The 26,642-nt window shown below is 44.5% G+C and overlaps 1 protein-coding gene and 1 non-coding gene across 2 annotated transcripts in view; both read left to right on the forward strand.

The window, feature by feature from the left end:
- SLIT3 (slit guidance ligand 3) overlaps positions 1-26,642 on the forward strand; it is a 592,453-nt gene that overhangs the window by 479,188 nt on the left and 86,623 nt on the right. Inside the window, exons 13-16 of the mRNA XM_029051206.1 lie at positions 8,929-9,072; positions 10,127-10,290; positions 23,103-23,253; positions 23,590-23,664. Coding sequence (XP_028907039.1) covers positions 8,929-9,072; positions 10,127-10,290; positions 23,103-23,253; positions 23,590-23,664 — 534 coding nt within the window. The remainder of the gene's footprint in view (positions 1-8,928; positions 9,073-10,126; positions 10,291-23,102; positions 23,254-23,589; positions 23,665-26,642) is intronic.
- On the forward strand, positions 16,437-16,518 carry MIR218-2 (microRNA mir-218-2). The gene has a single exon (NR_034951.1). It is a non-coding gene; the product is annotated as a microRNA mir-218-2 (primary transcript).

Raw genomic sequence — 26,642 nt, forward strand, 5'->3', positions numbered from 1 at the left:
TATGGTCCAGAGAGTTATTACAAATATATGATATACATATATATAATATGTAATGGGTCTAGAGCTCAGTGTCACTGAAGCAACTTATTTTTATGGTGGAATTCTTGAAGTGATTTTTCATATGGCAGTCATATGGGGTTTTTAATAACTCTTTCCCCAGGCTTTTGGGTTTTTTTAAACCTATTATAATGCCCATGGGTAAATTAATCAATCAGTGGTATTTACTGAGCGCTTTCCATGTTCAGAGCATCCCTTGATGCTGTTCCATTTGGGTTCATCTGGACATTGACCTCTTGCTCAAGCCCTCCCTCTGTCCTGAAGCTTCCTCCCCCTTTCACGTGGGGCAAGCCACTAACTCTCCCCACTTTCAAAGCCCTTCTGAAATCAAATCTCTGCCAAGAGGCCTTCTGTCATTAATCTCTCATATCTCTACCATATTCCCCATTATGGCTACTTCAACATTTCCAGATGCACTTAAGTCTTCTATGCCTAAGCATTTAAGTTCTCCCCCCCACCCACTGCCATAACAGTTATGTACAGATCTTTAAACTCTGTTGCTTCCCCCTACCTGTAATTCATTTTAATATTTGTCTCCCTGGCTAGATTGTAAGCTTCTGAGGACAGGAATCCCTTCTACTAACACTAAATGAATTCTCTTAAGTGCTTAATATAGTGATCTGCACAAGTAAGCCCTCAATAAATGCCACCAATTGATTGATTGCCAGGATTTGTGTTTCTCCTTTGCCACTTTAACTGCCAAAGCAGCAAGGTCACTGCAAGGAAGGCATTTAAAAGGCCAGGAGATCCATGCACTGAAACAAATCTCAGCCCTCCTGCTTTGTCCCTCCCTCCTGGCTGTGTTAGCTTTTCAGATTCCCTCCCCCATCCCCACTCCAGCCTCTAGATACTTTCTGGAGTTTTGGAAAACTGGAGCTGTGGAAGCCAGTTCTGGCCCAGACTGCAAGATACCCTGGTTTCCCCTTCTTTAAATTGAGGACTGTTGTACCCCAAAGCAGCATGGCCTGGTGCATATTCATGGGCCTGGGAATCAGAGGACCTGGGTTATATAACCTTGGTATATAACCTTGGTAAAGTCATTTAACTTCTTGCCTCAGTTTCGTCATCTGTGAAAAGGGGATTCAATACTTTTTCTCCCTCCTACTTAAACTGGGAGCTTTGTGTAGGACAGGGACAGTATCTCATCTGACTATTTTGTATCTACCCCATTGCTTAGTACCTGGCTTCACCGACAGCAAGTGCTTAGCAAATAGGAAAAACACCTCTCTCCTGGGTAGAATGAGGCAGTGGGCCAGAGAGTTTGCCAAGTATTCTGAGTCCATTAGAAGTGGCAGTTCCACACAAAGCAATTCTGACGGCTGGCACTCTGACAAAGCAAAGGTGATAATAAGTGGATAGTAATGTTTCTGAGGTCACATCGAGACCCGAAATACTCGTGTCTCTTGGGGCCTCATGCAGGCTCAGCACCTTTCCTGCTGTTTGCTCCTGTTTTCACGGTATTTGCTAATCTCTTTATTCCTATCTTTACTCAAAAACAAAAGCTCTCACCATTGGAATTGGAACTTAATTCTCTGGTACATCATCATTTTTTAGTCAGTGGTGTGGGAGCTAATAACTCTTGACATGTACCATATGTGGAAGTCGAGAGTACTCCAAGAAGAAGAGGAAGGTAGGATGCCTCAAATATTTGGAGCTTAAAGATGAATTTTTGAAATTGTATAATTGTACTTTCACTCTCAAGTGGGCCATTCACCTTAATTTCCTCTGACAGGGAACTAGTTTGTCTTTTCAATTGTGTAGAAATCACAAGTGCGATAAACAATACATTAACTCAAATGAGTCTCTCTCCTTTCTTCATCCCCATCTGTTTCAACCCTTGGGGAATATCACAGCCTCTTAATCAATAGGATAAAAACGTTTTCCATGTCCTCCGAGATTGGCGGTGTCAAACAGCTTCCTCCCCTAGTTCTAGTTCAAGTTCCTTTTGCATCTTCCATGTCCCTTTGAAGCTTTTAATGTGGCTTTTGAAATTGAACATTGTGCTGATTTTACTGTGGAGGGTGACATAAGAATCAGTGAACCAAAACAGTGCATGCAGCACATTATACTGAATGCTTGGGAGAATATAGTAGAGCAAGTAGCATGGCCTAGTGGATAAAGCATGGGCCTGGGAACCAGAGGATCTGGGTTCTTATCCTGGCTCCTGAACTTGCCTGCTGTGTAAGGTTGGGCAAATCACTTACCTTCTCTGTGCCTCAGTTTCTTCAGAGGCAAAAAGGGGATTCAATACCTGTTCTGTTGCCAACTTATAATGTGAGCCCCATGTGGGACAAAGATTGCATCTAGTCTGATTAACTTGTATTTACACCAGCACTTAGAATGAGGCTTGACACATAGTAAGCACATATCAAATACCATTAAACACACACAACTACACACATCCCTGTGCACAAGGAGCTTTCAGTCTAGAGGAGGAAATAGACAATAAATTAAATTTTGTGCATGTCCATAAGTGCTGTGGGGCTGAAAGGGGGTGAATATCAACTGCTTACGGAGTACAGATCCAAGTGCATAGGTGACACAGAAGGAAGCAGGAGTAAGGGAAATGAGGGCTTAAGTCGGGGAAGTCTGTTTGGAGGAGAAGTGATTTAAATAAGGTTTTGAAGGTAGGGATAGTCGTGGTCTGCCAGATATGAAGGAGGAGGGAGTTCCAGATGACAGGGAGGATGTGAGCATGGAGCAGGTGGCAAGACAGATTGAGACGGAGGTACACTGAGTACGATGACAGTAGAGGACCGAAGGATATGGGTAGGGATGTAGTAAGAAATCAGTGAGGTAGGTAGGAGGGGGTGAATTGAATGAGTGCATCAAAGCAGATGGTAAGGACTTTCTGTTTGATGTTGAGGTGGATGGGACCACTGAAAGTTCTTGAGGAGTGGGGAGTCATGGACCAAATGTTCTTTTGAAAAATGATCCGGGCAGCAAAGTAAGGACTGGAGTGGGAAGAGACAGGATCCAGAGAGGTCAGCGGCGAGGCTGATTCAGTAATGAAGACAGGATAATAATAATAATAATTATGGTACTTGTTAAGTGCTCACTAAGTTATGTGCCAAGCACTGTTGTAAGCACTGAGGTATTCATCCAATCTTATTTATTGAGCACTTACTGTGTGCAGAGTACTGTACTAAGAGCTTGGAAAGTACAATCTCTACCCAATGACGGGCTCAAAATCTAGAAGGGAGAGACAGACAACAAAGCAAAACAAGTAGACAGGCATCAATAGCATCAAAAGACTGGCATCAATCACATCAAGGCAGATACAAGTTAATCAGGTTAGACACAGTCCCTGTTCCGGTTTGGGCTCACACTCCTTTTCCCCATTTTTTACAGATGAGGTAGCTAAGGCACAGAGATGTTAAGTGACTTTCTCAAAGTCACACAGCAGACAAGTGGTGGAGCTGGGATTAGAACTCATTACCTTCTGATTCCCAGGCCTGTGCTTTATCTACTACACTATGTTGCCTTTCTAGGATAAGTGCTTGGATTAGTGAAATAACACTTAGGATGGAGAGGAAAGGGCAGATTTTAGGGATGTTGTAAAGGCTAAACTCACAGGATTTAGTGATAGATTGAATATGTGGGTTGAATGAGAGAGAAGAGTCAAGGATAATGCCAGTTTTATGGGCTTCTGAGACAGGGAGGATGGTGGTGCTGTGTACACTGATGGAAAAATCACAGGGAGGTCAGTGTTTGGGTGTGAAGATAAGGGTTTCTGTTTTGGATACGTTAAATTTGAAATGTAGGTGGGACATCCAAGTAGAGATGTCCTGAAGGCAGGAGGAAATGTGAGACTGCAGGAAAGGCCAGAGGTCAAGGCTGAAGAGGAAAACTTGAGAATCACCCACACAGAGATGGTAGTTGAAGCCATGGGAGCAAACAAGCTATACAAGAGAATGAATGTGTGTAAATGGAAAATATAAGGGCACCCAGAACTGAGCAGAAGAGGCAGGAGAACAAAAGCAGAACAGAAGAGACCCACACCCAAGACCAAGCTGGGTTAGTTCCGCCCAGAGGCGTGGGTAACTGAGATGATTTCTCCAAGTCTTTTCTGCCTTGAGGATTTCATCAGCCTGAAAGTTCTTGTCCCAAAGAAGGACAGAAAATCCAGGAGTAGTCTACCAGGAAGGAGGTAAATTAGGCTATTTTTAGAGAGTAAACGTCATCAGTAGTGTCCACCAAGTAAATTATCTCTATAAGGCCCACTCCTAAATGCCTCGCTTATTACCAGATAGGCTCTTCCTCCAAGGTCAGGTATAGCCAACCACAATCCAAAATGAAACATCCTTCATGGAGCTGAGGAAGCCCTCAGCTTGTCTTTTTTCTGAACAATTCTCTTATCCCACTGAACACAAATGAGCCTCAGGCTGGAGGCATTGTTCTAGCTGAGCAGGGTCCCCTTTTTTTTTTTTTTAAGAATTCACAGATTCTTGGATGTTTTAATTCCCTGTCTGTGCTATTGTAATCCAGATAAACAGTTTGCCACGGTCACGGTGGCTTGCCTTTATAGGGCCCATCCCCCCGTGCTGCCTCCCTGTCCCCCAAGCCCTCATCTGATTAAGGTGCTTGAAATGATTTTGGATTCGATTGATCACCCTGGAAATCACCAGGCAGCCTCTTGAGCATGTTCAAGTTTCAAGGCTGCAGTTTTACATGTGAGTGATGTTGTTTGCTCATTGCTTTCTGACTTTCTAGGTGTCAGGGAATGAGATTGATGGGGAGAAGATGCCACATCTGGGCTCCTCTCTCTCTCTGAAACACCAGTTGTTTCCCATTGTTTCATCCTGTCATCCTTACTGTACTCTGCCTATGCAAGTAATTATGGTAGGGGTTCCTTCTTCGTGCTGCTCCTGAGGGATTTATTGGGTTAGTTTGTCTCAAGTTCTTCCCATGGATTAAGAAGGAATTTGCTAATTCTACATCAATAGATCGAAGCCTTGTGCTGCCCTTGTGGTCTCTGCAGTGGTGCTCCAGTGCACTCCAGCAACCCATCAATTTTCCAAACTGTCCAAGACCAGTGATTCAGACATGGTACCACCTGAGTGCCTGTAATAAGCCCTTGATTAGCCTTCTTTCAACTCAGGTATCCTCATGGCTTTCCAGTAAATTCTGTGTCTGTTATGTTTCCCAGTATGGAGAAGTCTCTGACTCTATGCAGATTGAGGTTATGCCTCCCCTACCTTGGATCACTTCTAAATTCAAGATGGCCTCAAGGTATCCACAGGAGTCAGAGTTCCAGGACTCACCTGAAATGCTCCCAGTTTGAGACCAAACGCAGGGCTGTTGTCATTCCAGAGTTCTCCTTTCCACCTTTCCCCCTTCCTGGTGTTCCAGTGAGCTCTTGGAGGGAATTGAGGGGGCTTAGTTGAGTCCAAATGCTCCAGAATCCTTAATCAGAACCCTGGAGAAATCCTGGACCTGTTCCTGATTCCAGTCCCTTAACAGGGCTCTCAGCCCAGGCATGGTTCACTCCCTGCTATCTTCACCAGACATTCTGAGGCCTTATTTGGACTCAGTAGCCATTCTAGGATTCTTTAAGCCATGATGTCAGCAACATTTCATAGCAGAAATCCACTTTGTCACCCTGCCCCAACAAACACAGAGTCAAATATTTAAAAAATGGAGGAGACAGTTGGTCAGCCGAAAAGCCACCAGGTGCAAAAACCTTGGTGAGGCATTATAAAAAGACAACGAAACAGAGTCCTTCAGGAAATCCATCAATCAGTTGTATTTACTGACTACTTACTGTGTGCGGAGCACTACAGTAAGCGCTTGCGAGAGTGCAATGTAACAGAGTTGGTAGACACGTTCCCTGCCCACAACGAGCTTATTTAAAATCAATCGGAAGAGGGGAGCTGAATTTACAATCACTCGGAAGAGGCCAAATGCCAAGATAAAGAGCAAACAGAAGCAAGTGACAGAAGTGTAAAATATAAAGACCCAATTATAAAAATGACAAGATTAAAAATACACATCATTTACAAAATATACATTGGTGCCAGGGGTAAAGTGATTGGGGTGATCAGTCAAAGGGGCTCCATTGAGGAGGTGGTCTTTTAGTAACCGGGTCTGGGGAACATAAAGGTGATTGGTATCCTCTTGACAATACCAGTAAATCAATCAGTGGTATTTATACTGAGTGCTTACTATGTGCAGAGCAGTATACTAAGTGCTTGAGAGAGCACGATGCAACAGAATTTGCAGAGATGTTCCCTGCAGAAAAGGTTACAGTTCTTAGAAAGCAAGGTGAATGCCTCTGCCTTGGAGGGGAAGGCAAATTTACCTGCAGGTGAGAAAGGTAGCTGCATCTACCTTGGGGACTTGAAGTAGCATCTTGCTTTTCAATTTGAAAATGCAACATTCAGGTTTGTGCCTTTCATGGAGACATCTGACTTCTCGGGGGATGAAAATGCTGCATGGTTAAGAGAAGGTTAAATGTATTGGTGAATCATCTATAGTATTTATTGTACACCTTTCAATCCCCCCCCCCAGCACCTATGTACAAAATCAATAATTTATTTATTTAGATTAGTGTCCATCTCCCCCGTACACTGTAAGCTCCTTGTGAGCAGTGATTATGTCTACTAACTCTCTTTGTAGTATACACTCCCAAGCACTTGGTACACTATTCTGCACACAGTGAGCTCCCAGTAAATGTCATTGATTAATTGATTGATTGATTGAATGTAAGACCATTCAGTGAGTGCCTTTACTGATCACTCACATGATTTACAGCACTCTACTATATTATATGGGGATCGGGTTGGAGAAGAAAAACAGTTCCCTGCCCTCAGGGAGCTCTAAGTCTGACCCAATATAGGCAGACTTAAGTTCTTAGAATGGGCCACCCAGAGAAAAGTTACACATACTAAAGAGAAATGTTAGGCCTGGTTCAAACATTAGGACGGAACCATCAAACTCTTCCTCTGAATACCCCATTGCCTCTGCTTAAGACAGAATACTGGTTTTAATGGACTAATGATCTAACTAGTAATGGTATTGTTTATGCCCTTATGTCTGATACTAATATATGTACAAGAAATAAAAATCACAGTTGTGCCAGTCAAATCTCTGGGTGTCAGACCCACATGTCCAGCATAGCTTGGCCAAGCTCCTATCTTCCTCATTTTCTAGTGCAACTTGGGTTTATCACTGGTCTTAGTTCCAGTGCTTTTTCACTGAAACCAGAGAGAATCTTCTTTAACAAATTCCACTGTCTCTCGTCAATCCATCAATCAATCAGTGGTATTTATTGGGTGCTTACTGTGTGCAAAGCATTTTTTATGATATTTGTTAAGTGCTTACTACATGCTAGGCACTGTATTGAGTGCTGTGGTAGATACAAGTTAATCAGGTTGGCTACAGTCCCGCTCCCACATGGTCTCACAGCTTTAATCTCCATTTGACAGATCAGGTAACTGAGGCACAGACAACTTAAGTGACTTGTCCAAGGTCACACAATAGACAAGAGGTGGAGTTGCGATTAGAACTCAGGTCCTCCTGTCTCCAAAAGCATTGTATTAAAGCACTTGGAAAAGTACAACACAAAAGAGTAAGTATAAGGGATTCCTGCTCTAAAGGAGCTTAGAGACCAGACAGGGAGAAAGACATTAAAATAAATTACAGGTGGATTTGTTCATAAATACAGTGAGGCTGGGGAAGAGATGAATATCAAATTTCATAAGGTGAACAGACCCAAGAGCATAGGCAATGTAGTAGGTAGGGCTTAACCAGGGAAGTGAGGGTTTAGAAAGGGAAAATCCCCTTGAAGGAGATGTGATTTTGGTAGGACTTTGAAGATGGGGAGAGTGGTGATCTGTCAAATCTGAAAGGGTAAGGGGCTCCAAGCCAGAGGAAGGACATGGGTAAGGGGTAGGCGGCAAGTAAGACGAAAACTGAGGTAGAGTGGGTTGGTGTTTAGAGGAAAAAAGTGTGTAGTTGGTTTGTAGTAGGAGATAAGTGAGGTACATGGGGAAGAGCTAACAGAGTGCCTTAAAGCCAATGGTAGGGAGGCCCCCTAATTGTTTTTTACCAGTCCTCCTCCCTACTGTACAGAGGTACCTGTATGAAGTGTACAGAAGTCTCCATGCACTTCATTGCATCCAGGGTAGAGTAGCTTGATCAGGATAAAATTCAAGGAGAAAAATCTTACACTGGAAATAACTTGATAAACAAACCTGATGCCTTCTCATTCATTCAGCTTTTCACTCAGACTCCTACAGTCCTCATCTATTCCAACCTAGTCTGCTGCTTTCCCACGGCATGCCCTGCAGGGAATTTGGAGGAGATGGGCACTCCTGGAGAATATTTGAAATCAAAAATCATCCCCTGCCAACTTAATAGAACCCCAAAGATGTACTTTGATACTTGCTTGATCTTTGGTTTTTATTTTATGTGCTTGCGAGGGGGATCCACTGTGCTTATAAATAGAAATTACATCAGTATTCAGGCCCCCAAAATATACTTTGCTTCAGTTCTCTGGATATTTTAAAGGGACAATTTTTCACACGTGTTTTAAGTTTGTTTTTTTTAGTTGAAGATAGCTAGGTAATTTACACCAACCACATTTCCCCAATAATTTTCATGGATAGGTTATAGTTGTGTATGTAACAACACATGTGTGTTGCTGAGTACGTAAATACTTAAGTGTGTTTCTGTATACACTTGGGCAAGCATCCATGAACCCTTCGGGTTTCCTGACTTTGATGATGTTACATTTTTCACTTAAAAGTAACAGGAACCAAAGACTGAAATTGCAAATGATAGCAGCTTGGTTGTCCACTGCAAAATTTAGCCTTACTGTATTGGGAATTACAAAGGATAATGAATTATAAATCTCTCCTCTGCCTCTAGGCTCCTCAATGCCAACAAGATCAATTGCCTGAGGGTGAACACATTTCAGGATCTGCATAATCTCAACCTGCTATCTTTATATGACAATAAACTGCAGACCATCAGCAAGGGGTTGTTTGCACCTCTCCAGTCAATCCAGACTCTGTAAGTATCCAAGCCCATGGCTCTTGACAGATAGTCAGTTGCCTCCTGAGAGACTCACTCCCTCATAACAGATATTAAGACCACCACTTTCAGACTTCAGAGCCACATGGCTCATCTTCTCACCAGAAGCACAGGGGAATGAGGAGCACCAGAGTGCAGAATAAGTGAGAGTTTCAGCCGTTGTTGTAGTTTGGAGACACTCAGGTGTTTTCTGAAGGATGTGTGGAATGAACTTTATCCCTGAGGGAGAGATGTTTGAATTGTGCTGGATGCCAAGACTCCTGCTGATTCAACCCTGGAACAGGGAAGTGAATTATTTGCAAAATCTCTGTCCAGTTTGAGCCTTTCTCTCTGGACCTGGGGATCGATCATAGAAGTGCCGGGCTATTCTTCAGCATTTCTACAAAGAGCCTCAGCAGTCATTTCCAAAGTTAAGGGACCAAGGGAACACTATGAGAGCTTCTTTGAGGGTCAAACAGAGATGTTTAGGCCTCTCTAGGCACCTGAAATCTCAGGCACGTCTGAGAGCACAGGGGTACATCCACTTGCTGGTGGAGAGGGCTTTGAAAACTTTGAGGAGTTGTGAACTCCCGCCTCTCAGCCTCCCTTTGGGCTTAGAGTTCTAAGGTGCATCTGATTTTTAATACTCCAGGGGTGATGAGGTCCCACATTAGCCCTGGATACAAAAAGTGTCAACCAGGAAAGAGATGCCTAAGAAAGCTGATCTGCCTGAGCCCCAGAGGGAACCTCTGCTGGCAGACTGGGGCAGAAGAGAAGGCAGGGAGACCTGGGTCCGACAGCCATTTGCCCCTCATTTTTGTGCCACCTGCTGCCAGGCAGCAGGGCTGATCGAGAGCTAAATGAGTCACCAACCACGGTAAGTTTTTTTTTTGTGGACAGCCACTGTCCAGTGCAGCTGCCCTCCCTCCCTCCCCAGGCCCGAGCAAGACGCTGATTCGATTTATCCCGTTCCTCGGGCTTGCGTCGGAGAGGAGCGATGATGGAGTGCAGTGTCACGGGTCACTTCTGATTAAACATCCCATCCCTCTCACAGACATTTAGCCCAGAACCCATTTGTGTGCGACTGCCATTTGAAGTGGCTGGCTGATTACCTGCAGGATAATCCGATAGAGACCAGCGGGGCGCGCTGCAGCAGCCCGCGTCGGCTTGCCAACAAACGCATCAGCCAGATCAAGAGCAAGAAGTTCCGCTGCTCAGGTAATTGGGTTACCCGGGGCCGGGCTGCACTCTCAATTCAGAAATAAGCAGCTCCAGAGAGCCTGCTAATCCAATCTGCAGGACAGTGTTTGTTATAATGGATCCTCGGGAGCATCTTTGCAAATTAAATTTGGAAAATTTGGTTAGCCTTCCAGAAAACCAATTACCTCGTGGATTTAAAATAAAACAAAAATCAGGGGCGGGGGAAAGAGGAAGCAGAAAAAAAATCAAGAGCAGATTCTGCAACTCGTCATAGAGTTGGCTGAGGGACATGAGAGATGGTGATAGTAGTATTTCCTTGGGGATGTTTTAAGGTCTTCAAAACTGGTTTTGTTTTGTTTTGTTTTAAGAGAGGGTGTGTTCAAGGCTCACCCAGCCCTGGCCTCAGGTGGGCTGAGAGCCAACTTGTCTCTCCCAACCTTCTTCTCCATTTTGCCTCTGAACTACCAACTGATCTTAGATCACCAAGATAAGAAAACTCTGTAAGTTAATAGTGACTGTAGTAAACCCTGAGTTGGATAGAATACAATCATTTCAGATACAGTCCCTGTTCCACACAGGGTTCCCAGTTTAAGGGAGAAAGAGGACAGGTATTTAATCCTTATTTAACAGATGAGGAAACTGAGGCACAGAGAAATTAAGTAGCTTGCCTAAGGTCACTCCACAGGCAACTGACAGAGATGGAATTAGAACCCAGTCCTCCTGACTCCCAGGCGCATGCTTTTTCCACTAGACTATGCTGCTTCTAGTAGAGTACTGCCTTGGAATCTTACAGGAAATAATTTTGTTTCAAATTGAGTCTTTTCTGGCTGGCTGTTCTTGGTTTCTTTTTCCTACTTGGTTTATGTCTTCAGTGGTTCATTTGTAGCACTAAAACTTTAGTTTTATACATTTGCACATAGGTTTTATACATTAGGTGAAAAAGGTGCCATTGTCCTGCGCGGGTGAACCCCGGCCTTACCAAACAGTTTCCTATCTGATTAACTGGCCTTCCGATACACATTTATTGGACTACAGGTGAGTGTGCGGGAAGGACTGTTAGTTTCTATTAGGAAGAAAAATGGCTCTCACTGATTGAATACCTAGTAGTATGTGTGGATAAAAATTACTCTCATTTTTGGTCTTTTTCCACTGGAAAAAGATACCATGATGAATCGCACTACCATTGGTGAAAGATTGATAGCACTAGGCTCTCAGAGTGGTTTTAACAGCCTTCAGCAATCTGTGTGTCAGCAAGAAATGTACTTGGACACGTTACATTTTATCTCCCCATCCCCTCCACCCACCAGCCTTTCCAAATCACTCTCTGGGGTTAATTTTCTAAGGAAAGGCCTGAAAAGAGACTTGCAATCAGAGTAGTCTGCTATCAGCAGCAGATGACTTTGCACTGGAAGCCTGAAATCTACATATGGCATATGGCCCAAATTTGTATCATTGATTGTGTGTGTGTGTGTGTGTGTGTGTGTGTGTGTGATGATTTCAGTGAAATGCTTTGGTGTTTTTGTTTTTTTTTCCTAAAAGTGCATCACAGATATTTTTTTAAAAGAAAACACAACCAGCTGCCAGTCTTGAGGCACTTGGGAGTTTTAACAGGAGTGATAGGATGAAAACTTTATCCCAATTTACCTAAAGTAGGAGATTCTGAGCCCTGGGGATGAGACTTGGAATGGAAAAATCTGGCCAGCCTGCCTGAAAGTGCTTCTGCATCCCTGAATCCAATTCTCTTTTCCCTCCCTTTCACTCTTTTCTTGGGCTCTCTCCAGGCACTTGAGGGAGTTTTATTTTTTTTCCTGGGAAGCATCAATCGGCTATTTAGTAATCAATCCATTAACCTTTTATCCCCTGCTTTTCTGGAGACTCTAGCCCCTGACCTTTCTTCTCACCATATCTGAGAATCTCCCTGAATGGCAGTTCTGTCACAAGAAGGATATGGCATAGACACAGATGCGGGTGAGATCACTCTGAGCCTGGGCCTGTTTAGATGTGGCAAGAAGAGTGAGGTAGTCAGCGGGAGAAGGTGGAAGGTCCCCAGGTGATATTCATGGCATCAAACATGGCATTTGCACTTATAGACACTCAATAAAAATGTGTGGCCTTCAACCTGTGCCCTTCTGTAAAGTGGGTGCCATTCTGTCCTCTTGAGTATTCAAGGCCTTTCTCCTTTGTTGAGCATACTGATTTGTTTGAACACTGATTTGTTGCCTAACAGGATTATTATTTTACTCTGAACCTATACAATTTAATGCAGTGAAGCTTTGTTGCTCAACAAAGGTTTTTGCCATTAAGAGGAAAGATTTTAGCCATCAAGGTTGGAATAATTCACCTTCCTTCTAAATGCCCTCCTCCTTTCCTTCCTTCTCCTTCTAGGATGCTCCATCTGTGCTACTATCCAAGAAATGCTTCTCATCATGGGCACTAACTAAACACCCCTTGCTCCGTCTTTCCCCAAAATATAATCTGGTGTCTACTTGTTAGACCTGACCGCTGCACCCTCCCCACCGCCCTACCACCAACCCCCACCCGGCCCTAATCTGCCTAGATATAGATCCGCTGAAACACCTGGTCAGGGATTTGTTGTTTTGCTTCTGCTCTCATCCTGCCGTCCTTCAGCAGCTCCAAGCAAGGGGGGTTGGGGGAAGAACGTCTCCTGGCAGCTGTTGAGTTGGCCCACACAGCACCTGATGCTGCCGGGGATGATGTGAAGCCAAGCAGTGCGCTCCCAGACCTGGTTAGCTTGCATGGGAAAGAGCAAGCACAAGAAATCTCAAAGAGCTTTCCTTCAAGCAGAGCCCAGAGAAACCTACTGGGACCTACTGGAACTGAGAGGTGGGGGATGGGGAGTTTAATTTCCCCTTCTATCTTTTAGTAAATCAGATATCACTCCCCCTTCACCCCCCCAGGAATTAAGTGGGCTCTAGGGCCACCAGGTTGGAGGACTGAGAGTGGTGGGGGAAGGATAATTGAAAACCACACATAATCCCAAAACCTCTCTTTGACATTAGATTCAACCTCCTTCTCCAGCAAATCTTTAGCTGGGGCAGAAGGGGAGGGAGAAGAGTTTGAAGAGGAAATGAAGGTGAAAATAGCAGAGAAAGAGGACCAAGAGTAGGAAGACAAGCCAAAGGCGGGCTAATCACCTTGAATACCTGATCATCGACTGTGTATTCTTTCCCCTAATCTCTGATAAAGCAAGCATTGACATTAAAAGCTTTACCCAGAAATCTCAGGGGGAAGCTCAGAGCTCGGGCTGGAAGAATGATCTACCTGGAATGATCTGGGAACAGGGGAGGGACCCAAGCAAGAGTCTCTGCAGGTTCTTTGACTGATCAGAAGCAATCAATCAGTCATATTCATTAAGTACTTGCTGCGTGCAGAGCACTGTACTAAACACTTGGGAGAGTACAATATAGCAGAGAACCAACAATTGAACTGACTCAGAATTGCCTGTTTGATATTTGACTGCCTGCAATGTAGAAGTCACTGAAGACAGACCCTGCATATTTCCAGTGGGAATACATTTTCCAAAATGTTTTTGTTTTAAATGATGAGGGGAGAGGAAGGGAAAAACAAGGCAAGAAGCTTAGGGAGAAGAAACACCGAAAGAAAATAGGGATAAGCAAGAGAGACCTCAAGGTGCCAATGAAACTAAAGCTTCTTTTTGGACTCTCCCACAGTGAGGATATTGGCACACATACAGTACATAGAGCAGTGTTGCTGAAATCAACTATTTTCTGGCAACTCCAGAAGAGAAAGCAGTGTGGGGTGATGGATACTGTGTTTGACAGATAATAACTCTGCATTTTACTTTGCTCTAAGAGCTCCCCTATTGAAGAGACAATTGATTTAATTAAGGCTCAATCAGAGTTTTGTGTCTGAAACTTGGAAAGCCTGCTTTGGGCAGGGGCATCTGGTTTTCTCTGCTTCTCACTATCAGTGGCGCCCGGCGCCCGGCGAGAAACAAGTGAGGATATTGCTTTAGGCTAAGATCGGCTAGAATAATCACATCAAGCCCTTCAGAGAATGCCTGTTCTTTGCCAGGCAAGAGGCAAATATGCTTTGCATCACACTACTTTGCCCCACATTGAGACATCAATATGATGGGAGTTAATGGAGCAAAATGACTGGATCTTTCTGGGTTGGGGTGTTTCTTTGTTTTATTTTTTCCCTGCAGAAGACAGGTTAGTTTTCCTATGTTTGTTCCTGGAGGGTAAGAGACTCTCCCACTGGATTTGGACCTAGATGTTGAAAGAGGAAGCACAGAATGAAAGCTTTCTTAAACTCTCACGGTGCCAGGTTTTACAGCCTGGTTCGACTTGCTGTGTGTGTGTGTGTGTGTGTGTGTGTGTGCGAGCCCATGTTTTTGTCCTCACGGTGAGATTTGCAAAAGCAGAGGGGCTCAGCCAAGATGGCCAGAACAGCCCTCTCCCTCCGTGGGGTTCAGTATTTTATCCCCATATAGCCAAATGTGGATCAGCAAGTACCAGAGCTTCCGTCTTGGAACCCATCTCCCACATAGCTAGTCATTTTAAGCATAATTGTGAACCAAAGCAATCAAGCCTAAAGAACCAAGTAGCCAGTTGGTGCCAAGGGAATCGACATGTGTCAATTTAAAAATATTGACAGTTTCTATAGGGTTGTGGAGAGGAAGACAGTCTTGCAAGTAGAGTCCCACCCGTGGATACCGAGAGCAGGTCTCTAGTTAAGATGGAGAGTGAGGAAACATCCAGAAAAGTGCCTTGTGGTCCTCTTGCTCTTTGTTAAATATAACATACATTAACATATGTCTTCCTTCTTTTCGTCACCAATCCTTGACCAAAAACATTTGGACAGAGAACAGTCTACCAACTCTGTTATATTGAACTCTTCCAAGTACTTCGTACAGTACTCTCCCAATAAGTATTGATTGATTGCAATAGTCTGATGGATGCTGATGATGGTTGCAGGTGCTATTTTAGTTACTGCTCTGGTCCCCAGATTGAAAATCCTGATTTGACTCCTGTCTCAGCACTACTGAAGGATGGAATTTCCTGTTTTGCAATCCTGGCCTTCTTCTAGTGTCTTCTGCTAGGTTAGTGTCCCACCAAGGGCAATATGGTTGTTTTTAGAGGACTAAACAGATTAAAAAAAGAAAAAAATCCCATTTGAAGGAGTTATAGATTTCCACTGAAAAAGAAGACAAGGCGTTCATACCCAGATTTCAGCAACCAGAGAAGGAAGCTCTGCTGGGAATGTTTGTTTGGTGCTTTTATCTTGGAGAAGGAGAAAACAAGGCATCCTGGGCTACAGAATGCCAGATTGTTTGGCTGATCTCTCTGCAATTTTAAACCTGCAGGAGAAGCTCCTGTTGATTCTGATTCCTTCAAATCTCATTTACAAATTGTTTCTGTGAATTGCAAATTGTTTCTGGCACCTAGGGAACTCGACTGATCAGAACCAGGACTGGAAACCCCCCAGGTCTACCAACTCCCAGGATTTGATTACACCACCCTGAAGGCTCCCGTGTTGGTGCAAGAGTGTGGAGCTCAACTTTCTAACGGGTAGCCGAGACTTTCAGCTACAATAGCTGCTCTCTTGACTTGGTTTTCCTTCCTTCTGAAGACATCCATTCGGTTTGATTCTGTTTCAGTGAAGGAGGGAAAACCCTTCCATTCTATTACCCAGAGTGTTTTGACTGGGGTGAAGCATATCTCTGTGCTTGTCTCCATGGGAATATTCAGAATACCTTTCTATGGGAAATTGTCTGGGATTAACTACTGAAAAAATATTCCTCTGGGGGAACAATTGTCTGTGCTCACTTGAATAGCCTTGGGAGTTTAGTCTGTTGCTCTGCAGATGGTCCCTGGGCATCTCGGCCCCGCAGTCCTAGTAGACAGTCTGCTCTGTGTCCAGGGCGGGTTGGTGGGTGTTTGAGGGAGGGTTTTGGGGAGCCTCCGGTCCCCACCTCTGCTGCACTAACTGACCTGGATAATCAGGGCACACCTGGAATCCACGCAGCCCCACGCAGCGGCAATTCTAGCTCCTTTGTTCTGCATGGGTGAAGCGGACTGCAGCAGTCAGGGACATCTCCGGCTTCCGCTTCTCCACGCTGCTTCCTCTCAACGCTCTCTTCTCTCTGATGCTGGCTAACACTGACTCTGACTGGCCATGGGGCTTTCCTTTGTGCTTGATCTAACCATGTGGTGGAACAATATAAACAGAACATGGTTCTGTCAAGCACCACGGAAGGCTCCGTGTTTTCCTGCAGCATGGCCTCTTGGGAATCCTGTCCTCTCCTCCGGAGCGTCGCCGGCTGAGACACTGCCACCCGCCCACAGCCAGCGTTGAGAGGTGGCTGGTTGAGTGATTTTTTTTTCCCCCCAAACTGCGCTACTCACTTCACCTGAATATTGTTTTTTAATGGAAGGGGAGGGAAGATGGGGAAGGAAAATGGTTAGGATATTGGGTCTAGGTTGTCAATTATGAACAGTGTCATGAATTTATAGAGCATGTTGACTTCCAAAGTGCTTCCATGTGTACGAAGTCATTTTATCCTCTGATGTAGGTGGAAATGAGTACTCTTCTCTCCATTTTATAGATGAGGAAATTGACCTACAGGGGTCATGCAGGGAGGCAGCAGTAGAACCTGGACGAGAACCCAAATCCTCGGGATCCCCAGGCCAAGACTTCTTATTTGATAATCTTACCTTAAATGGTTCCCCCATGGGGGTGGTGTTTCCTCAGAAGTCTGTTAAAAATTTCAGGATTATTTCAAATGGAACGAAGGATTTATCTATTTCCTAGATTTTGTAATGAAGAGGTTCCACTCTGTGGAGAGGAATTCAAAATCACAGGATATTGGTAGGTCCAATAATAATAATAATAATGATGATGACATTTGTTAAGCACTTACTATGTGTCAAGCACTGTTCTAAGTGTAGGGGTAGTTGCAAGCTAATCAGGTTCGACACGGTCCCTGTTGCACATAATAATAATAATGATGGTATTCGTTAAGCGCTTACTATGTGCCAGGCACTGTACTAAGTGCTGGGGTAGATACACGCAAAGCATGTTGGACATAGTCCTTGTCCCATGTGGGGCTCATAGTCTTAATCGCCATTTTGCAGCTGAGGGAACTGAGGTCCAGAAAGTTAAGTGAGTCACCCAAGGTCACACAGCAGACAAGAGGCAGGGCGGGATTAGAACTCATGACCTTTTGACTCCCAGGCCCGTTATCCACTAGTCCTGCTGCTTCTCTTTGCTGCAGAGAGCATAATATCAGGAGGTATGTTGGACCCTGATAAAGTGACTTCTGCTGCCTTACCTGCTTGTCAGGAGTGCAGTCACTAACCTAGACCATCAGCCATGTGAATGAGTGAGGCTCTGGTGCGGAGTTAATTAGCAGTAGAAGGAGGAATAGCATTATTAGACTGTAAGCTCCTTGAGGGCAGCAATCATATCTACTAATTCTATTGTTCTGTGTTCTCCCAAGTGCCCAATACAATGCTTTGCACATGGCATCTGCTTAATAAATACCACTGATTGATTGATTTAGCACCCACTAAGAGTAATTCACTGTATTAAGGGCTCAAAACCTTCAAAACTAGCAAGTGGTACATTCTCGGCCCACAAGGAGCTTACATTTTAAATGGGGACAAAGACATGAAAGTATTTACGACTAGAGCAATCTGAATAAGTGTATACACTAAATAATTGTTCATACAGAAATGTTGACAATGGATGTAAGTGCATAAATGCTACAGATGGCTGATGGGTTTACATGACTTGGGATACTGGGAATTAATCAGGGATGGTACATTGGAGGAGGTGGGTTTTCAGGAGGGTGTTGAACTTGGGAAAGGCTTTGGTGGTCGGAATTGGGGAAGGTGGGTGTCGCAAGCCGGGAAAAGAGCATGGGAAGGGACAGAGGCAGGAGACGCAAGAGTTAGGTACAGTCAGAAGATTAGCTTGAGAGGAAAGAGTGAATGGGTTAAGGAAAACCAAATCAAGAGAGCAGCTATGGTAGCTGAAAGTCTGGGCTACCCCGTTAGAAAGTTGAGCTCCACACTCTTGCAAAGGTACTAGGAGACAACATTCTGGAGCTCAATAATAATAATAATAATAATAATGGTATTTGTTAAGTGCTTACTATGTGCCAAGCACTTTTCTAAGCGCTGGGATAGATACAAGATAATCAAGTTGGGCACAGTCCCTGTTCCACATGGAGCTCACAGTCTCAATCCCCATTTTACAGATGAAGTAACTGAGGCACAGAGAAGTTAAGTGACTTGCTCAAGGTCACAGAGCAGACAAGTGGCACAGTGTCCTGGGCCTTACATTTGGGTAGATGAAAGGAAAATTTCTGTCTTTTGTTGCTTTCTCCTCACCTCCATTTCTTGGAAAAGGTATCCAGGGTCCCTGGGGAAAGAAAGAAAGAACATCACAACTTTGTCTCTAAATGTTCATTGAGCTCTGGCAAATTCTGGAAGTTATGAAGAGAATGCAAACCTGCTTTCTGAAGCAAAACAAGGTTGGGAGATAAACGTTGGTCCATTAAGGGATGTTGTCTGGATAAAAAAGAGCAGGGTCTCTGACCCCTGGGCTCTATGCCCAAAGGGGCACCACCTCACCTGGGCCACTCTCAGGCTTCTCCGGGCCTTGGTTCAACACCTCTCTTCTGTGGTTATCAGCTATAAAAGCTGGGAGAATGAGCGATTAAAGACAGCGAGTCAGTTCTGTTTTGTTTGCCCCAGATTTCGTAACGGCAAAAGTAAAAAATTTAGGAGGAGTGTGGGGAGGTTAAATGTGCATACTGAAGTGAAATATGTTCTCCCCTCCAGCAAAGGTCACACAGATTTCCCAAGTGCTGTCTCCCCGCAGGCTTCCACTTAACACACAGCCGCAGATTCCATAACCGTCCAATTGTTTGGGACATTTGAAACAAGCCATGCTCCTTGGCACTGTCATGGACGTTTCTCTCCGTGGATCGTAGAGAGGGATTTTTTTGTATTCGAGGAAATGATCCTTCCGTGTAATGTTTAATCGTTCCCCTTGCATCATCTCACCCCTTAGAGTTCTGCGGTGGATCCCGATCAAGCGGCACATTTGGATTGGACATATGTACTTCACTTGGGCTGCAAGCAGATGGCTGGATTTCACATTAGTCTCTCTGAGGGGAATAACTTTATAGAACAGCCACCTGTCCAAGAGATCGCCCAGCTCACAGTCAAATAGTAAACTTTATTGGGTTACTGGCATCTGATTCTGCTATCTTTGCAAACTATTGGATGACTTTGAGTGGCTGGCAGGGCTGTTTGGATGTGTTATTTAGCATTCCAGACTCTGTGGTTGTCCAGAGAACTTTCACCTCAGCAACTCCTAATTTCCTTCTATCCTTTCTTTACCTCCCTCACTGTCTATTTAACTCTCTGGTTTTGTCTGCCTGTGGAGCATGGAAGGAATATTCTGCCTACCCAGCATAGAGGGTTACTACTGGTTATAATTATCACTGTTATTATCATTCATATAGTAATAGTAGTGGTAATAGGCACTTACTGAGCTTAAGAAATACCATCATTATTATTATTATCATTATAACTGGATGGGACTGTGTTAGCACTGACCCACACAGGGCTCATAGTCTTAAAAGGGAGAGCAGGTGTTTAATCCCTATTGTACAGATGAGGAAATAGATGAGGCACAAAGAAACCAAGTGACTGGCCCAAGGTCACACAGCAGACAAGGACCAGACACAGGATTAGAACCCACATCTCCTGACTCCCAGCCCCGTGATCTTTCCACTAAGCCACGCTTCTTTTGGAAAAGGACTTTCCAAATTTCCTGATGCATCTGGAATGGGGGAGGTGGAGACAGTAGTAGAGAAATGGATGTTGCTCGGGCTTGGCAGTTACCAAGAGATAATGGAAATAGTCCTTGCGGTGAGCAGGTGAAGTTCTCAGACCTTTGAGACAGCTGTGGCTGGTGTTTACTCTTGAGATCTCTGCCCTCATATGAGTACTGCATGCATGTCTGTCCAGAAGGCTGAGGCTCAAGCCAGTTGCTCTAAGAAGGCTTCAGAGTAATCAGGTCAAAAAAGAAAAAATCCAGATTTGATGTTCTTGCTCTCTTCCTTGGGAGTTATTCATAATAAAAGTTGCTGTTAAAAATTGGGGTTTCTTTCCCTCTTACATTTTTATGGTATTTGTTAAGCGCTTACTATGGTCAAGCACTGTTCTAAGCGCTGGAGCAGATACACGATAGGTTGGTCACACTCCCCTGTCCCTAATGGGGCTCACCTTCTAAATTGGAGGGAGGAGGATTTAATTCCCCTTTTACAGATGAGGTAACCGAGGCACAGAGAAGTTAAGTGGCTTGCCAAGGACACATAGCAGACAAGTGGCAGAGCTAGGATTAGAACCCAGGGCCTCTGACTCCCAGCCCATGCTCTTTCCAATGGTCCATGCTGCTTCCATGCTATTTCCCTGATCTGGGAGCAAGTGCTGTGGTGATCAGCTAGGCTGAGAAGCAGAATGCCCAACTGACATCAGCTCTCAAAAGGCACGTTTCAGCTTGCGGCTTTAATTTTATTGCCATGCTCAGAACCCTATAAGAATTCTTCTGTTCAAATCCATCAAAAATAAAAAAAGATCTGTAGCCTGTTGGAGTTCGCATTTTCCTACTAAATATTTTTGTCAGTGATAAATCTGTCTGATGATTGTAATTGACTTATAAAGCTCTGGAAAAGTTAAAAATATTTTTTGGTAGTGACAGCCTTGGTAGTTACGAACATTAGGGATAGCAAATGATTCCAAGAAGCTTTTGGTAGTTCCACAGTGAAATATGAAGTGAGGAAACCCAAATTACAGAGCTGGCTCTGGGCTAGGGATCCTTTGGTTACATATACATTTATTAATATTTCTGGCTCCCACAAAAGCATAAGGATCGTGTTTCATCCTCATAACATTACCAACAACAGCAATAACCAAAAATGCTGGAACACATTAGTTCATTGACTCTAATTGCAGAACCATTTCATTAGAGTGGGTCAAGACCCTCGCTCCAGTGGTCTGTTGGTTGTAATCTAACTAGACTATTGAGAGTGATTCTAACTAAATACATGCTGTTCTTACCTTGATTAAAATGAAATGTATTTAATCAGTCTCTATATAAAGCTGCCTCTTATTCCGTGCATTTATTTGAGTTTACCCAATTGCTGCCAAAGAGGATATGCTTCTTTGAACCTCACGGCCTCCGATCCACAGCCTCAGTACCTTGATTCATCGAGAATCCTATTAGAGATATGCCTGTAAAAAAGCAATTGCTCTTTCAGTCCTTCACTTGGAGCCATTAGTCGAGAGCAGGAAAGGGTAGACGTTTGGCAGGGACTTGAAAAATGAGAACCAATCTTGAAATGTGAAAAGGTGATTTATCAGGGGAAAACTTAACCAAATCATATCTCTTCCATGAGAAGAGAGCTAGAGAACCCAAAGACAGCAGTGGACAGATAGCATACTTGCGTCACACAGTGAGCCCCAAGCCCCGGTGGATTTGTGGGGTAACATGCACATAGATTAGGCATCGCAGAGTCTGCTCTCACACAGAGAGATGGAAGGTGAAATGAGACCCAAAGTTCTGGCTCTCTTGTCAGATTTCAGGCAGAATACTGTCAACCTGGAGATTCAGAGAAAACTTACTAGCTAAGAAAATGCCAGGAACTCAAGGCGGCAGTGCGAATTGTCGACTGCAGCAGGATCTTCACTGTGCCATCATTCTCATCTTACAATAATTAGGGAACCCACACCTTGGGCCTGGTAGAGTGGTTTTTCGAGGTACAATCAGCACTCCTTTAGTTAGAATCACTCTCGGTAGTACAGTTAGATTACCTTGGTTTTTGTATAGCATTTTTACTCCCCACACACCCTCACATTTGCCCTCCCAACAACCGTTTGATAGGTAAAAAGGCAGTATTATTACCCCCATTTTGAAAATGCGGGAACTTGAGGGACAGGGAGGTTAAGTGGCCTGCCCAACCCAGATCACACAGCAGGCTGGTGGCAGGGTATGTGTCTGTTTATTGTTGCACTGTGCTCTCCTAAGTACTTAGTACAGTGTCTTGCACATAGTAAGTGCTCATTAAATATGATTGAATAAACGAGTGAATGAGCTCAGTCTTGAACCAGGTTCTTCTGCCTTCCAAGCTGGCATTCTTCCATGACAGCACACTTCATCCCTTCTATCGACCTCTGCAGTGAGGCTTTGATTCCCGAAACTCCATGAAGGGAGTGCTTCAAAGACAGTCACCAGGGGAAATGCTAAGATGCGATATTTGAATCTTAGCTGAGGGCAAGGATACCTGAACCTCTAGGAAGCTAGTGCCACAGCACCTCAGAGAACAGAGGTAGACCTGTGAAAACAAGTGGAACCAATTCTTACAATAATAATAATTGTGGTATTTGTGTAGTGCTTATTGTGTGGCATGCACTGGGCTAAGCACCAGGGTAGTTAGAAGATGGTCAGATCCCTCCCTATCGCATAAAGGACTTCCGGTTTAAGGAGAGGGAGAACGTATTAAATCCATTTTACACACGAGGAAGATGCAAGTGACTTGCCCATGGCCACACAGCAGACAAGTGGCAGAGCTAGGATTAGAACTCAGATCTCCCAACTCCCTGCCATGTGCCCTTATCCCCTAGTTGATGCAGATTTTTGAGAGAGCAGCTGTGGCCAAGCCTCCCTTTCCCTCTCTGTCCTCGGGTACGTGTCTCTCCGTCTGGTCCCAGAGCCCGGCTTGAGGCAGTGCCTGGGATTAACCCGGCCTTTTTTCTGCTTCCCCTCAGGGACAGAGGACTACCGGAGCAAGTTCAGCGGGGAATGCTTCATGGACCTGGTGTGCCCCGACAAGTGCCGCTGCGAGGGAACCATCGTAGACTGTTCCAACCAGAAGCTCGTGCGCATCCCCAACCACCTCCCAGAATATGTGACGGACCTGTGAGTCCTACCCCCTCTCCGACTCCGGCCCAGCGCCATTCTCCTTATGGCACTCTTTTACTTTCCTCTCCAGTCAAGGCAGTGTCACTTAGTTGCATATTCACCCGGCACCTGATCTAGGAGCTGTAGGGTCCCGGAGGAAGCCCAGAATACTCCGTACGGTGGGGTTTTTTCTCTGCAGCAGTGGTACTGCCATGATTCTTTAATCAAGGGGTAAAGGCGATGGGGAATGTCTTTCAGTGAGTGGCGGCTCCCTCTAAGGGAATTTAAGAGTTTTCCAACCCCATTCTGGAGAACCCCGTAATCCCCCATCCCCTTTTCTGACTTCTCTTGCAGGCGCCTGAATGACAATGACATCTCTATTCTCGAAGCAACTGGTATCTTTAAGAAGCTGCCAAACCTTCGCAAAATGTGAGTAAGAGCATCTCAGATTGAATCAGGGCACTTCTCTTCCAGCATTCATTCATTCAATCATATTTATTAAGTGCTTACTGTGTGCACAGCACAATACTAAGTGCTTGGGAAGGTACAATACAGCAATAAAGAGTGAAAATCCCTGTACACAACCTCACTTCTGTCACTCCCACTGCTGCCTTTGGGGATGAAAGTGCTTCAACCTGGACTCAGGTGACAGGTTTAAAGTGATTCCTCCTCTGCGCCCTAATTGTCAATGTATTTTTTCAGCACCTACTATGTGCAAAACCTTGGGCTAAGCACTCAGAAATTTTTCATGGGTGAAAGATAGACACGGTCCCCGGCCCTCAGGGGGCCCACAGTCTAAGAATAAGGAGGAAGGTTGGCAACAGTTGAAACATTAACAATAACAAAAAAAACTGAAAAAGACGAGGACAAGAATGGATAGCAGAAGAGCCTATGGCCTCCTGCTCCTCACCTCAGAAGCACATGAGCTAATATTTAAGTAATGGGGTATGTAAGATTTGTACAGACGTGCATCAGGTGGTCATGAGTCTACAAATAGATAGTTGGTGCAGAAGTAGTGAAGTGTGCTGAGAACATTAATTAACTGGAATTCAGCAGGGAAGACTTGTTGGAAGGAATGTGATTTCCAGAGGATTTCAGTGTTGGGGAGAGCTGTGGACAGTCAGATTTGAATGGGGAAGGAGATCCAGTCTGCACAGAGTATGAACAAGAGGCCAGCAGCAGTTCACGTATTCACTTATTTTTAAGATATTCGATAAGCATTTACTATGTGCCAGGCACTGGACCACTTTTCTGCTGTGTGACCTTGGGGAAATCACTTCATTTCTATGTGCCTCAGTTACCTCATTTGTAAAATGGTGTTTTAGACTTTGAGCCCTATGCAGGACAGACTGTGTCCACTCTGATTACCTTGTATCTACCCCAGAACTTATTATTATCATGAATATAATTATTATTCCTTGGCTCTACATGTGTTCCCACACAGTTGGAGGGCTCCTCTGTCATTTATGAGTTGTGTCTTTTGTCACCCCTAGGAAAGGGGCATCAGCTCAGTGCTGGATGAAGACTGATGTTGACAGCAACTTCTCAATGCCCCTAGAGTTACCAAAGATCTCATCCCAGTGCGTTTGCTTCCACCCTCCTGAGTAGGAAGTGATCATGGTGCCCATGGAATTATGCTGAGATCCTTGTTTCTCTCTTTTTTCCCTGAGGCCAGTCAAAACCATTTCTATCCCCTTATAAACGGAGAGATTAGTTTCGTTTCTACCTGTTTCTTTTTTTAATGGCATTTGTTAAACACTTACTATGCACCAGGCATTGTACTTAACACTGAGGAGACACAAGATCATATGACCAGACATTTGAGGCTCAGTCTAAGTAGCATTTAATCCCATTTTACATGGAAGGTGTCATGAGCCCTTCACCGGGGATTGCTCCCCCCCTTAGTTTCAGGCACTCAACCTACGAGCACTTCACCAGGGATTTAAATCAGGCACTCAACTTATGAGGCCTTCCCTGGGGATTGTCTCCCCCTTTAAATTCAGGCACTCCATGATAAGTTCCAAAAGTGAAACCAAACCACCACTATCTATAGTGGAAAGCTTTATTTCATAACTAAACAGAGGGGATAGATGCATAAGGACACATACACAGACATGCTTTACTTACCCATCCAACTAGTATTCCCCAAGTGAAGATGATCCCGTGTTGGAGCAAGTTGTCCTGATTCAAGTCTTAGGTGGTGATTTGGCCGCGGCCATAGAAGAAGTCTCAGTGCATAGCTTAGATGGTGTTGCCGCGACCCCGCCATAGGTGTCTTGGCCTAGGTGGTTTCGCTGTGTGGGGGCCCGGGACCAGTTCTCTCTCTCTTTTATCTGTTTTTTGCAGGGGGGAAGGGAGTTGGTTTACAGAGGGGGCTGCTCAGGATTGCTTGCTATCTTCAATTTGTTCCGCCCATTACCAGGAGAAGCCAGGGAGAATGGAGACTACTCCCCCGGTGCTTTCGCCTCCCACCACCCCCCAGCTTAAACCCATCGACTGTTGTTCTCCTGTCCATTCATTCCTTCATTCAGTTGTATTTATTGAGCGCTTACTGTGTGCAGAGCACAGTACTAAGCGCTTGGAATGGACAATTTGTTTCAGTGGAGCAATTTAGCCCCTCTTCAAACCACCTGCAAAACGATTCATTTGTCTTCAGCCATTCAAGCCCTACTCAAAACTTTTTAGCAAGATTATTCAGTTTCTCCTCCAATTCCTCCTTTGTCCTTGTTGCTCACAGGAGTCAAAGAATACTCTCTTAGAAAATGGCTTCTGGGTTACAAGATGTAGTCACTCTTGCTCACCCACATTAGGAAACAGAGCCACAGAAAAGTTAAGTGGCTTGCCCGAGGTCACACAGCATACAAGTGACAAAGCCAAGATTAGAGCCCAGGTCCTCTGATTTGCAGCCGGGTGCTCTTTCCGTTTGGCCAAACTGTTGGTTTGTTGACACTGACTCTTCCCCCTATACAGACTCCCCTCCTGCAACTTTTCAATTTACAGGCTTAGCTAAATGCTTCACTTGTGTGCTTTTACGTATTGAGTGCTGAAGGTATCTTTTTCCTGTGACCCATGTGACAGAGGAAAGGAAATGCTATAGCAAAGAACAAAGTCAATGAGTACAATTGAAGTGAATTTCCCTCTAATGCATGTTTGTTATTCCGTACTGTTGCCCAGATGTTAGGCACAGGGTAATGAAGGACCACAACAGAGGCTAAAAACATCTTACTGGGTGATGGGCTCTCCCTCTGATTTCGGGGGGTACTGCAAAAGCACTCCACAACAAGACTCCTCTCAGCCTCTGGAGCACAGATGCTGTCTAGTTGGGTGAGAGATGGCAGCATTTTGACAAGATAGTCTTATTATTCAGAAACACAGCGTGAAGCAGCCAGGGTTCTTGTTTCCTGTGA

This window comes from Ornithorhynchus anatinus, chromosome X1 (genome assembly GCF_004115215.2).
Source record: "Ornithorhynchus anatinus isolate Pmale09 chromosome X1, mOrnAna1.pri.v4, whole genome shotgun sequence".
NCBI classification, from domain to species: Eukaryota; Metazoa; Chordata; class Mammalia; order Monotremata; family Ornithorhynchidae; genus Ornithorhynchus; species Ornithorhynchus anatinus.